The 10,957-nt window shown below is 46.9% G+C and overlaps 6 protein-coding genes across 6 annotated transcripts; 3 read left to right on the top strand and 3 right to left on the bottom strand.

Annotated features, from left to right (window-relative positions):
* Window positions 1-213: 213 nt before the first annotated feature.
* Window positions 214-1,815, bottom strand: N7466_006949 (translation termination factor eRF1; the record flags this gene model as incomplete). The annotated part of the gene is made up of 5 exons (XM_057166338.1): window positions 214-218; window positions 286-1,045; window positions 1,108-1,479; window positions 1,553-1,602; window positions 1,689-1,815. 5 exons carry the CDS (start codon window positions 1,813-1,815, stop codon window positions 214-216), a joined length of 1,314 nt encoding a protein of 437 aa, XP_057019379.1.
* A 2,321-nt stretch (window positions 1,816-4,136) lies between these two features.
* N7466_006950 (putative transporter) lies at window positions 4,137-6,314 on the top strand (the record flags this gene model as incomplete). The annotated part of the gene is made up of 6 exons (XM_057166339.1): window positions 4,137-4,264; window positions 4,336-5,285; window positions 5,359-5,487; window positions 5,541-5,638; window positions 5,731-5,897; window positions 5,951-6,314. The coding sequence occupies 6 exons, from the start codon at window positions 4,137-4,139 to the stop codon at window positions 6,312-6,314; spliced, it is 1,836 nt and encodes a 611-aa protein (XP_057019380.1).
* Window positions 6,315-6,370: 56 nt separating this feature from the next.
* Window positions 6,371-7,222, bottom strand: N7466_006951 (25S rRNA (adenine2142-N1)-methyltransferase; the record flags this gene model as incomplete). The annotated part of the gene is made up of 1 exon (XM_057166340.1): window positions 6,371-7,222. The coding sequence occupies one exon, from the start codon at window positions 7,220-7,222 to the stop codon at window positions 6,371-6,373; it is 852 nt and encodes a 283-aa protein (XP_057019381.1).
* A 663-nt stretch (window positions 7,223-7,885) lies between these two features.
* Window positions 7,886-8,508, top strand: N7466_006952 (60S ribosomal protein uL23; the record flags this gene model as incomplete). Its single annotated transcript, XM_057166341.1, has 3 exons — window positions 7,886-7,972; window positions 8,053-8,339; window positions 8,421-8,508. The coding sequence occupies 3 exons, from the start codon at window positions 7,886-7,888 to the stop codon at window positions 8,506-8,508; spliced, it is 462 nt and encodes a 153-aa protein (XP_057019382.1).
* An 819-nt stretch (window positions 8,509-9,327) lies between these two features.
* On the bottom strand, window positions 9,328-9,704 carry N7466_006953 (Tim10/DDP family zinc finger protein; the record flags this gene model as incomplete). The annotated part of the gene is made up of 2 exons (XM_057166342.1): window positions 9,328-9,488; window positions 9,599-9,704. 2 exons carry the CDS (start codon window positions 9,702-9,704, stop codon window positions 9,328-9,330), a joined length of 267 nt encoding a protein of 88 aa, XP_057019383.1.
* A 324-nt stretch (window positions 9,705-10,028) lies between these two features.
* Window positions 10,029-10,751, top strand: N7466_006954 (BUD31 family protein; the record flags this gene model as incomplete). The annotated part of the gene is made up of 3 exons (XM_057166343.1): window positions 10,029-10,200; window positions 10,341-10,471; window positions 10,608-10,751. The coding sequence occupies 3 exons, from the start codon at window positions 10,029-10,031 to the stop codon at window positions 10,749-10,751; spliced, it is 447 nt and encodes a 148-aa protein (XP_057019384.1).
* Window positions 10,752-10,957: the final 206 nt, after the last annotated feature.

The raw sequence follows: 10,957 nt of genomic DNA on the forward strand, positions 1-10,957 counted from the left end.
GCTATAAAAATATCGTGTCACGTTGGCACCGCCATGCTAAGCAAGCTGGATCGGTGTGCCACGCCGCTCTAGCACACCAATATAGCATGCTGTTCTGGTATACCAATCAAGGAAGATCCGCTTTGCATTTTGTAAGTCTATGCGTATTTAAAGTCACCGATCTGGCTCACCAATCTCGCACAGAACCGGTCGCCTTTCCGTCAAGTACCCAGCTCAATCTGTGGGAAGTAAATGTCAGTTTATGGGAAGCCATCAATAATAGATCCTAGTTTCAGATGCACATACCATCGTAGAACTCGTCATCATCACTGAAATCGGCAAGCTGTTCAAAGTTCACCTTATAACGGAGAAGGGCTCCAATACCACCAAAGCCCTTGACGAACTGGTTACCTTCCCCCGAACGGTCCGAGACGAACTCCAGGGTGGCACCAAAGTCCTTGTAGGACTCGGCAAGCCACTCAATGAAAGTGGTGGACTCGATGACCTCCATCTCGGCACCAGTTTCCTTATCTTGGAAGAGTTCACGGTTGTTGATCTCCTGGGCCTTGGTGGCGTTAACAATCACCTCATCGCCAGCAGAAGTCTTCAGTTGGTATCTGGTGACATCCAAATTTTCAAAGACAATAAGTGTCTCAGCAGCACCAAGCTCCATAGCCTTAAGAGTATCTTCCACACCGTAGCAGATCTTGCCAGTATCCTGGCTGATCTCTTCGAAGTACTTGGCGATCAACTTCTTCTCCTGGATAAACTTGACGTTGCTCAATGTCTCTCCGGAGAGCTCAATAGCCTGGTTGAAACCATTCTCACCTCCGTAAGACACGTCAACAACCTTGATAACCTTGCTCTGGAGACGTCCGTCGAACAGATCGGACTGGTTGAGGTCGTTCTTGAAATCGGCGGAACCAGCCAGGACGAGACCAGCAACGTTGACCTTGTCGTTGGTGATGTAGTTCTGAACAGCGAGCTCGGCAATCTTACGCACGTAGTTGTGACGCTTTTCCTCACGCAGACGCGCGAAACGCAGCGCGGATTGACCACCACGTCCCTGGAGATCAGTCAGCGGGGATGAAGATAAGATTCGAAACTGATTCCTAGAGCCAGACTTACGTGCTTCTTGGGCAGATCGACGGATAGACGCTGGAGAATTTCGCGGGTGTTACCACTCAAGGTACCGAACAGCGCACCGTTACCATCCATGATAATGAAACCGAACTTCGAGTCCGACTCCAGCAACTCACTCAGAGCCTCGGTGTGGAACTTGTTGTCACAAAGGTAGAGGGAAGTGTTGATCGGCTTGAAAGGCTCGAAATCGATGTTGATCTTGCGCTCCTTGCCTTCTGCGGTGATAATTTCACCACAGTAGACTACCAAACCATTCGGGGGGACCTTGTTGTACAACTTCAAACGCTGCTGGGTGGATGTGATAGCGGACAAGACGGAGAGACGGTTGACTCGGGACTTGATGTTGGAGGCGGTACCCTGGAATGGTGCGTTAGATATTTGTAGGCTTTGTGTGAGCCTTCTGAAGTGAAGGCCAAGAGGAACGACTTACGTATTCTTCAGCCAACATCTTTGCCGCTCGAGAAATCTGATCCTTGGGCGCTATTTTTGCATGTCAGGCCGTCAAGTTTGGGGGATTTCAAAGACAAAGAAAATATGCAATGGGGATCGCGGGGCAAGGAGCGTACGAATGATGAGTGAAATCATAGAAGTTCCATTTCCGCGGGCGGATTCCAAGCGCTTGATCAACTTCTTCACTTTCCAGATCTCGATATTCTTCTCAACCTCGTTCCCTTGCTGTTGTTGGGAACTCATTTTGGGCGACGCGAAAGTGGACTACCACCGGGGGGTTAAAAAAAAAAAGAGGATTGGCCTTAGCCTTGTCGACGACGCCTAACCGGGCTCGAAATGGGCCGAAGGAACAAAGGGTAAGTTCCTGTTCCTATTATTCACACCTATGGATTAATTAGAACGCGATGTAACAATTTGCTGAAGAGGCCAAAGTGGCAAAATGGGGGGGAACGAACCTCGCTGGTTTGACGTAGATTCGGCAGCAAATTTCCTCAGGCACCGTGGGGTTTCGAGGGGTTCTGGTGGGCTGAGGTAAGCCACCAAGCCCAGGGCACTGACGTTGTACTGAGTACTTCAGATCAGGTGGAGCCGGGGGCATCTCATCCGGTACTGGGTACTTTTCAAAGATTTGGGGCTGAAGATTGAGATTTTACTTCTGTGCATTGATATTGTACTGTAATTCAAACTTTTTAACTATTTCACTCGTGTGATCATTACTACTATGACGTAAATCTATCAAAGATCAACATGCATTTAATTGATCTGGATGGTTTCATACATAGTATTCTTACATCCTGTTGTACAAAGGCTACATGACCTCAAAACTTCTTCAGAATATACATTAGGATATATCCAAAAAAAAAAAAAAAAAGCGATAAATTTTTATTATTGTACGTATGTATATGGGCAGTTCGACTAGCATTGTCAAGGGAAACAATATTATGTACAACATTTGAACCGTAGAACCACGGTATACTCGGGTACATATATGTACACCCATGTGGGCATAACCTTCAATGTTTGGAAATATGCATTCACTATGTATGTAGCCACTTGGACACACCAAGTAAAGAGTACTTAGTACTACATGTAAGTACATTATGGGTACATTATGTACATGTCAAAGAGAAGCTTACCTATGTACTAAGAGTACTGTTCTTCTTTCTTTCATCGCTCCCCTACAGATTGTAGAAACAATTTGAAGGTCTCACCCACGCAGGTCTTCTAATCCTTCTTCTCTTCTTTCCGATCGGTATACCTCGTCCAATACACCCCGATCGCGATGACTAGTCCCATACAACCCTCCACAGGTGCCACCTTGCGCCATCCTCCACCACTGCGGTAGAAAACCAAAGCGGCCAAAAGTCTCCCCGGCACCGCCACAGTCATCATAGGAATATTGTTTTGATATGCAGCAATCATTTGGCATGCCCCCAAGGCGATAGATGTCATGCTATACACCATCTATGAGCGGGAGTACGGATTCAGTCTCAGGTTCAGAAAGCATTACCTCATTGCCTGGATTGTTCCATGGCTAACTCCCCACAGAGGTGAATCTGACATATTGGCCACCGCACCTGGCCAGAGCAAACTGTAGACACCACTGGCTAACAGAGGAATGGCTTGGATACCAAAGATATACTGAGAGGGACGAATGGCCCACCATGATATAGGATGTGAAGACATAAGAGGCCAGCTGAACTTTCTGTATTGAATAGAACCTGGGAATATAACTGTTACGCCAGATAGAGAGCTTTCCTATTTAGTCGCCGCTTTGGATTTATTTACACTAGGATCTCACTTATATAAGCATGTAACACACGTGACCCCCTCACCGAGTGTCATATCTACAGTACAGCAATACTTATCTTCTCCGTCAAGACACAAGGGCTCTTCATCGTAGTTATGGCCTATAATGACATCGTTTTGCGACAGGCATTGGTCCATCTGGGCAATTTGTGAACATAACTCCGCTACAGGACTCGAAAGTCAAAACCTTCTCCTCTGCCTCGAAAGATACTCTGGTATCCTCAGTTCAGTTGGAAAAAAGACACGTCACGGGTCGCAAATTAAGTAGGCACTAGAGAACGCTATTTCCGAGATCAGTGATTACAACTGGTTGGTATCACCCAGTACAGTATATATACCTGGGTATTACTTGTACTACTAGGTACTACTAGTATTGAGTAAGTACAATTGTTCCGATTTCACACGATTCTAGACCTTGGGGTAGTTTTGGACTGATATCTAATTTTAATTTCCATTACCGTCGAATATTAACAATTCATTTCATTTGTCCAGCTGATCAGAGACGCTACACTGGACGTGGTTTAGCTTGGAGTTTTAACGCGAAAAAGCACCTTATCTTATCGAACCCCACAGCGTTAAAGCTCCGTTTTCCCTTTCGCGTTCTGCTTATCTTTCGGGAAAGCAGGAAAAGCAGGAAAGCAGGAAAAACAAAGCGAAACAGGAATTGCATTGAGCTTTGTCCCCTTCATATATCTATATATACTGGGGACCCGCATAAAATCCCTTTACTCCGCAATATTCTCGAGGGAGAAGAAATGTCCAGGAATGCAGATCACGAGTCCGAGGCCAATCAGGGATCGTTGAGATTCCCGCCGAGCTCATACGATTATGGTCACCTGAGTGGAGGAAATCCGATCGAGGAGGAGAGTTGGGGCCGACAAAGGTATGGGAAAGAAAAAGCAAAAAAAGAAAAAGAAAAGAAAAGAAAAGGAGTCAATACTAATGGACTTCCAGATCATCGTCATTCTCCCGTCTCCGACAAGCAGGTGGCCCGAACAGTATCGACAATTTCGCTCGCTCATGGCAAAGAGCAGCTTGTTTCCCACAGGTCCTCCCCCGACGCGCTTCCTTCGTCTCGGCCGATTCTGACGATGAGTTCGACATTGCAACGGGGGGTAATTATGGTCCCAGGTCGGATGGAGATCGCCCTCTCCTCTCAGAGGATGAAGAGGATGACGAAGAGCAGGAGGAGCATGATTCCATGGCGCATGTCCACACAAGCCCTAGAAGAGCCCTTCCGACCACCGGTCTGCTTGCCTCATCCCTGGATAGAAGTATTGCCACCTCATACGGTACCATCTCATCGCGGGTGAGCGAGTCGACCAGGCGGCATGCCATTCAGTTTCATCGCGAACACCTGGCCCGTGGAGATGGCCCGGTAGACCCTGGTCGAGAACCTCTACTTCTCAAGCACGTTGAGCATGAAGATGGTATACACGAAGAAATTGTCATTGGCCAATCGACCGTGCCGCAGACTATCTTTAACTCGGTCAACGTACTGATTGGAATTGGACTGCTGAGTCTTCCATTGGCCATGAAATACGCTGGATGGCTGCTTGGTCTGCTGTTCCTTGTTTACTCTGCCGTGACAACTTCCTACACTGCCAAGATCTTGGCCAAGTGCCTTGACGTGGATCGGTCTCTGGTCACCTATGCCGATTTAGCCTATATTAGCTTTGGGCAGAATGCTCGACTCATCACCAGTTTCCTCTTCTGCTTGGAGCTGCTAGGAGCTTGTGTGGCCCTGGTGGTGCTGTTTGCGGATAGCTTATACGCCTTGGTCCCTGGTCTCAGTATTCTTCAATGGAAGATGGTATGTGGCCTGGTCTTGGTTCCTCTGAACTTTTTGCCCTTGCGATTCCTCAGCGTTACTAGCATTCTGGGAATTATATCATGCACCTCAAGTGAGTAATCAAGAGATGCCGCCAAAATAGTCGAGATGCATGGGAGTCTGGAAATAACTGACACTCTCTACAGTTGTGATCCTCATCTGCGTGGATGGCTTGATCAAGCCTGATTCCCCTGGCTCTCTACAGCAGCCAGCGAGCACATTTCTCTTCCCCGAAAACTGGGCCACTCTACCACTCAGTTTTGGTCTCATCATGTGTAAGGAGTAGAGTCTTACAAAAACTAGGCGACAGCTAACAAAATATTCATAGCGCCTTGGGGTGGACACGGTGTTTTCCCTAATATCTATCGAGATATGAGACATCCTAAGAAATACGGGAAGAGTCTCTGGGCCACATATCTATTTACGGTATGAAACACCTGATGCAAAACAAAAATTTCGAAAAGAAATATATATATATATATATATATATATATAAATTCTGACCAGTTTCATTGCAGGGATCGCTGGATTGTTCAATGGCAATCATCGGCTGGCTCATGTTTGGTGACATCGTTCGGGATGAAGTCACAGCGAACATTCTCAGTGAAGATGCATACCCCAAAGCCTTGTCTGTTTGTATTATCATTTTTGTTTCTATCATCCCGTTAAGCAAGGTGCCATTGAAGTGAGTCGGGTTCCTAGTCTGAAAGTCTTGCAAATTACTGACAGAACATGTAGCGCCCGGCCCCTGGTGGCTACATTCGAAGTTATCTGTGGAGTTGGCGTGGGAGCCACATCCAGCCGCAGAGAGGGAACACAGGACTTAATTCGAGCCTTGGTTCGTGTCTTCACCGTGGCTCTCATTGTCGTCCTCTCAGTCATCTTTCCGGCATTTGACAGAATCATGGCCTTCCTAGGCTCCTTCCTGTGCTTTTCCATCTGCATCATTTTCCCTCTCGCATTTTATCTGAAGATCTTCGGCAAGGAAATTAGTCCCCGTGAGAGGATCTTGGACTGGTTCCTGCTCATCACGTCGACAATTATGGCTGCGGTGGGAACTGTGTGGGTATTTTTGCCCCACGAGATGATCTCTGGACCTTGATTTCATGCCGAGTCGTTGGGAGTATGTGATTCTTTGGAGCATTTTTAGGAACAGAATCAGCTTTCGCGCATGACAACAGCGAAATTGTTCCTTTTATGGCCTGGATTGACCATCTCCTTTTTGAAAGACTGGGGGGAAACAACACCAGTATGATTCCATAATTGGTAGATGAGCTTGGAGGTCCGTCTTGTTTGTACGAGATGGAAGCCCAGACTCTCTAAGATGGCGAGAAGTCTCTTCTCGGTGAGATAACGTGAGTTATCCACACATGCCACCGGAAGAACGAAAAAGAGAGTCGGGGCAAAGGAGATGGGACATTCGGATGTCAAGAACTGGACACAGCGTTTGAGCATATCGCCCCGACCCACGGGATCCGGTACATAGTTAAGCACCAATGAAAGACTAATGATATGGAATTTCTCCATTTCTGTAGATGGTAACGGGCGTTCCATAAAATCTTGCTTTAAGATACCCGGTTCCTGGGAATTAAGGTCGATGCGAGTCACGTCCAAGGCCGGGGTCCTGGAACAAACATTCTTCGTACTCAACGCCCCAACTTCGAGCACCCGCAATTTGGGGAGAGTATTTTTCCATTCATTGAGCTGGGGCTTGATCCAGTCCACTAAGGTCTTACTGGAATCACCGCCTCGATCCCCAGACTGGCCTAGCTTGCTGGCAATCTGATAGCTCTCCAAGCCACCGGAGGCTTCGATTTGAGCATTTATGCTACTCACTCGAGCCTCATCCCCCGCAGCCTCTGCCTGAGCCCGCGATTTCATGAGTTGATGATGGGAGCGGATGAGAGTCCGCGTGGCCTTGGCCGACAACGCCGCATGCTTGGATTTGACGGTTGGTGGACGGCCGCTTGACAATAAACCCGGGCGCTGAGACCGACGCTTGGGAGGCATGATTAACAGTGATGAAAAAAGAGGAGAATTCAATTATTTCAAAGTGGTGATGTAAATGGCATGATCAAAAGACAAGCGACAAGGGAAAAGAAAGGAGGCATCTATGGATATCTCGATATCAAAAATTTCGATATCAAAATAAAAAATAATTAAATTAAATTACCAAAAAAGATCGAATGCGGAGAATGACTAAGCGTCCCGAATTGGAGGTTGAGTCAGCAATCACCTGACCCACAGTGTGGTAGGGTTTTCGCTTAGCGAAGCCACTTTGAATTGTTCGACTCTTGACACTGCGACAATCAACACGACAGCGGACGACAGCCATGGCCCCTACTACCAAGCAAGGTATGTTCTGATACCACTGGCATCTTATTTGAATACACCCATTTGCGAATTTGCGACGAGATTGTGTGTTGGAGCGTGTGGGAGGAATGTCAATATTTCACTATTGCATGGGAATTTCCACGAGAAAAAAAAGAGACGGGCGCAATAAGAGCTGGGAATCAATGGAATATCCTTGCGATCACCACCTACGACCCATCGACAACTCGACCTTACCGAACGAAAATCTCGTTGTTTCGTCTCTTAGCATTTTGGAGCCACACACAATCTTCGACCGCATCCATTTCGCAAATTTTCGACACCACACACATACACGCCACCATGATGTCCAATAAACTAATCAGTGTTACTTCCATAGGCACCGGAAAGGCTAACGCTGCCGCCAAGGCAGTCGTGAAGGGAAACTCCGTACGTTTTTCCTTTTGAAATCTGTGATCTGCAGAGACGAATTTTCGATAAAGCAATTTTACTAATTTAATGGAATATAGCTTCACAAGTCCCGTAAGGTTCGCACCTCGACCACCTTCCACCGCCCCAAGACCCTCCAGCTCTCGCGGTCCCCCAAGTACCCCCGCGTGTCGATCCCCCACCAGCCCGTCCTCGATGCCCACAAGATCGTTCTCTACCCTCTTAACACCGAGAGCGCCATGAAGAAGATTGAGGAGAACAACACCCTTGTCTTCATCGTCGACGTTAAGGCCAACAAGCGCCAGATCAAGGCTGCTCTTAAGAAGCTGTACGATGTTGACACCCTCAAGGTCAACACCCTGGTCCGGTAAGTTTTCTTATTCCGAATAGCAGTTGCATGGTGACAGCGGGAAAAAAAGAAGAAATCATGGCTAATTTATCTCCACAGTCCTGACGGCTCCAAGAAGGCTTTCGCCCGTTTGACTGCTGACGTCGATGCTCTTGACATCGCCGCCACCAAGCTGGCTATCGTCTAAGGGCAAGAAATGGGATTTCTTTGGGTTTGGGCGAACTTTGTTTTCCACCGCGGTGATTCTCTATACCAGCCAGTTTCCTTGGCTGTGTGTGTGCAGCAACGAGGACTGAATGATAAAAAAAGAACTTTTTGACACGATCATCTGTGACATTTGTATGGATTCCTATGAGCTCGGATCTGGCTCGGTAGTTGCAGCCATGGTTTTAGATGTAGTCCTATTGCCTCGGTATGAATCTACATATCCCAGTAAATGGCGTTTTTCGGGGGTCAGGCGGAGAGGAATTTACTGCAATCAAAGCATTTTTTATAGATCATGATGCCCCATAATTATTCATATCTAGAACCCGAGTCTCCATTCAAGAAGCCTGCTTTTAGTATGTAGTCCCAAGGTTATAATGCCTAGAAATCCCAGACTTTCTGTTTAATGTATAATTGATATGTTGATAATTGTGGACAAAAAGAAGGGCAGTGAAAGGTCTACAATGTCTACTATTCAATCTACACTGGTCTACATCAAAGAAAACGCGAAAGTACATAAATGATGTACAAGATTTGATTCATTTTGACTCTTAGTATACAAGCGACTCATACCGTGCACCTCTTGTCTACCCCGAGAGAGCCTTTCGAGGTATACACCGGTCAAGTAGAATCGTAATCATAGGGTGACAACCACGTGCAAAGAAGCCTCAAATATGGTGGGTTTCAATTGTAGGTGTCATTCAGGTGAAGGTAGGTGGGTATGGGTCGTAGTAGAAGTGATACCACGACACCAGGAGGAATGGAGAACGAAGCGGAGAGGAATGGAAACAGGACAGCGGATTTATTGGCGCATATTTTCCAAATGCTTCAGAACGCTAATCTGAGTGTCCATCCATCGACCAACACAGTTCTGTGCGCACACCTCTTCGGTGTTGCTGAGAGCGTTGGAGTTGTGGGTAGTGATGCACTTCTTGAAGCACACGTCGGCAAGCACGTGGATCGCTGTACGGATTGAAGATAGTTAGGCAAAGCTCAGAGATCTCATGTAGAAGTAGGCGCTGTCCGGTTCCTTTCGATCCGGGCCCTTGCTATCATCATCTGGATTAACTTACTCTGCTGGATGTTGGCCTTCTGCGACTCGTTGGCCAGAAACTGGCTCAGCTCCTTCTTGTCTGCTTCGTTGAGCTTGGACAAGTCCGCTTGGGCCTGAGTATCCATTTTGTTGACTTGAGGTGGAGATTGAAATATATGATAGATGGTAATCAAGGAAGTTTGGGGAACTTGATGAGTATGTTATAGTACGGAGCTGACTTCACAGGCTTGAAGTGCTCCGGCGCAAAATCGAAGGCGGTATCGCCTGGCACAAAAATGACGATCCATCGCGGCGTTGGGAAGACGAACTTCACATTCATTCTCACTCAACTTTCTACCTCCTACCGTTTTTCTTTCCTTTTTCTCCTTTCCAAACGGTCTGGAACTCCTATCCCGGACTCCGGTATTCTTTTCAAGGCATTTGCGCGCACTGTTCGTCTGACAATCACGATGCCTCCCATTCGTACTGCTCGCAATCGCAAACCGCCGCCGGCCGGCTTTGACGACATAGAGGATACTCTTCTAGAGTTCAGCAATAAGATGAAGGATGCTGAGAATGCTCCTCACGAGGGCAAGAAGAAGCACGAGGTCTTATGGCCCATCTTCCAGATCAGTCACCAGCGTAAGTGCAGACAAGAAGGATACCCTCTTTGCCCCTCCGGTCCCCGCCAACTTTTTTTTTACTTTAAAAACAAGCACACCTGTTACATACGAGGGAAAAACACATACTGACATGTTCCCTCCTTTCCTTCTGCTTCATAGGTTCGCGATATATCTATGATCTCTATTACGAAAAAGAAGCAATCTCCAAGCAACTATATGACTGGTTGCTAAAGAATAAGTACGCCGATGCCAACCTGATCGCCAAGTGGAAGAAGCAAGGTTATGAGAAGGTGCGTGTGAACCCGTCATCATGGAAATGATACGTGCCAGTATTGCAATAAGCAGCCCTTGTTGCATGACCTGTGTATCATGGACATGAGGTATAATCTGCCTATTATTCAAACGATTACTAATTGAGGTGTACAGTTGTGTTGTCTTCGCTGCGTCCAGACCAAAGAGACCAATTTCAATTCGACCTGCATTTGCCGTGTGCCCAAAGCTCAGCTGAAGGAAGAACAGAACATTCAGTGCGTTGCCTGTGGCTGTCGAGGCTGCTCGAGCAGCGACTAGACAAAACATGATGATCGCTGGGCTTACTGGTATTTTCTATGGAGGAACTATTATTTCTTTTTCTTTTTCTATGTCACAGCTGTTTGAACTGTGTTGGCGTTCGGGTCTTGCATTGATTGGATTCTTACTTGTTTTGTTATTTGTTCATGACGATCGCAGTCAATCAGATACCCTTCACAATAATCAGAAGCAGAAGATGCTTGGTA

This window comes from Penicillium verhagenii, assembly GCF_028828195.1.
Source record: "Penicillium verhagenii strain IBT 33310 chromosome Unknown utg000007l_segment0_segment0, whole genome shotgun sequence".
NCBI classification, from domain to species: domain Eukaryota; kingdom Fungi; phylum Ascomycota; class Eurotiomycetes; order Eurotiales; family Aspergillaceae; genus Penicillium; species Penicillium verhagenii.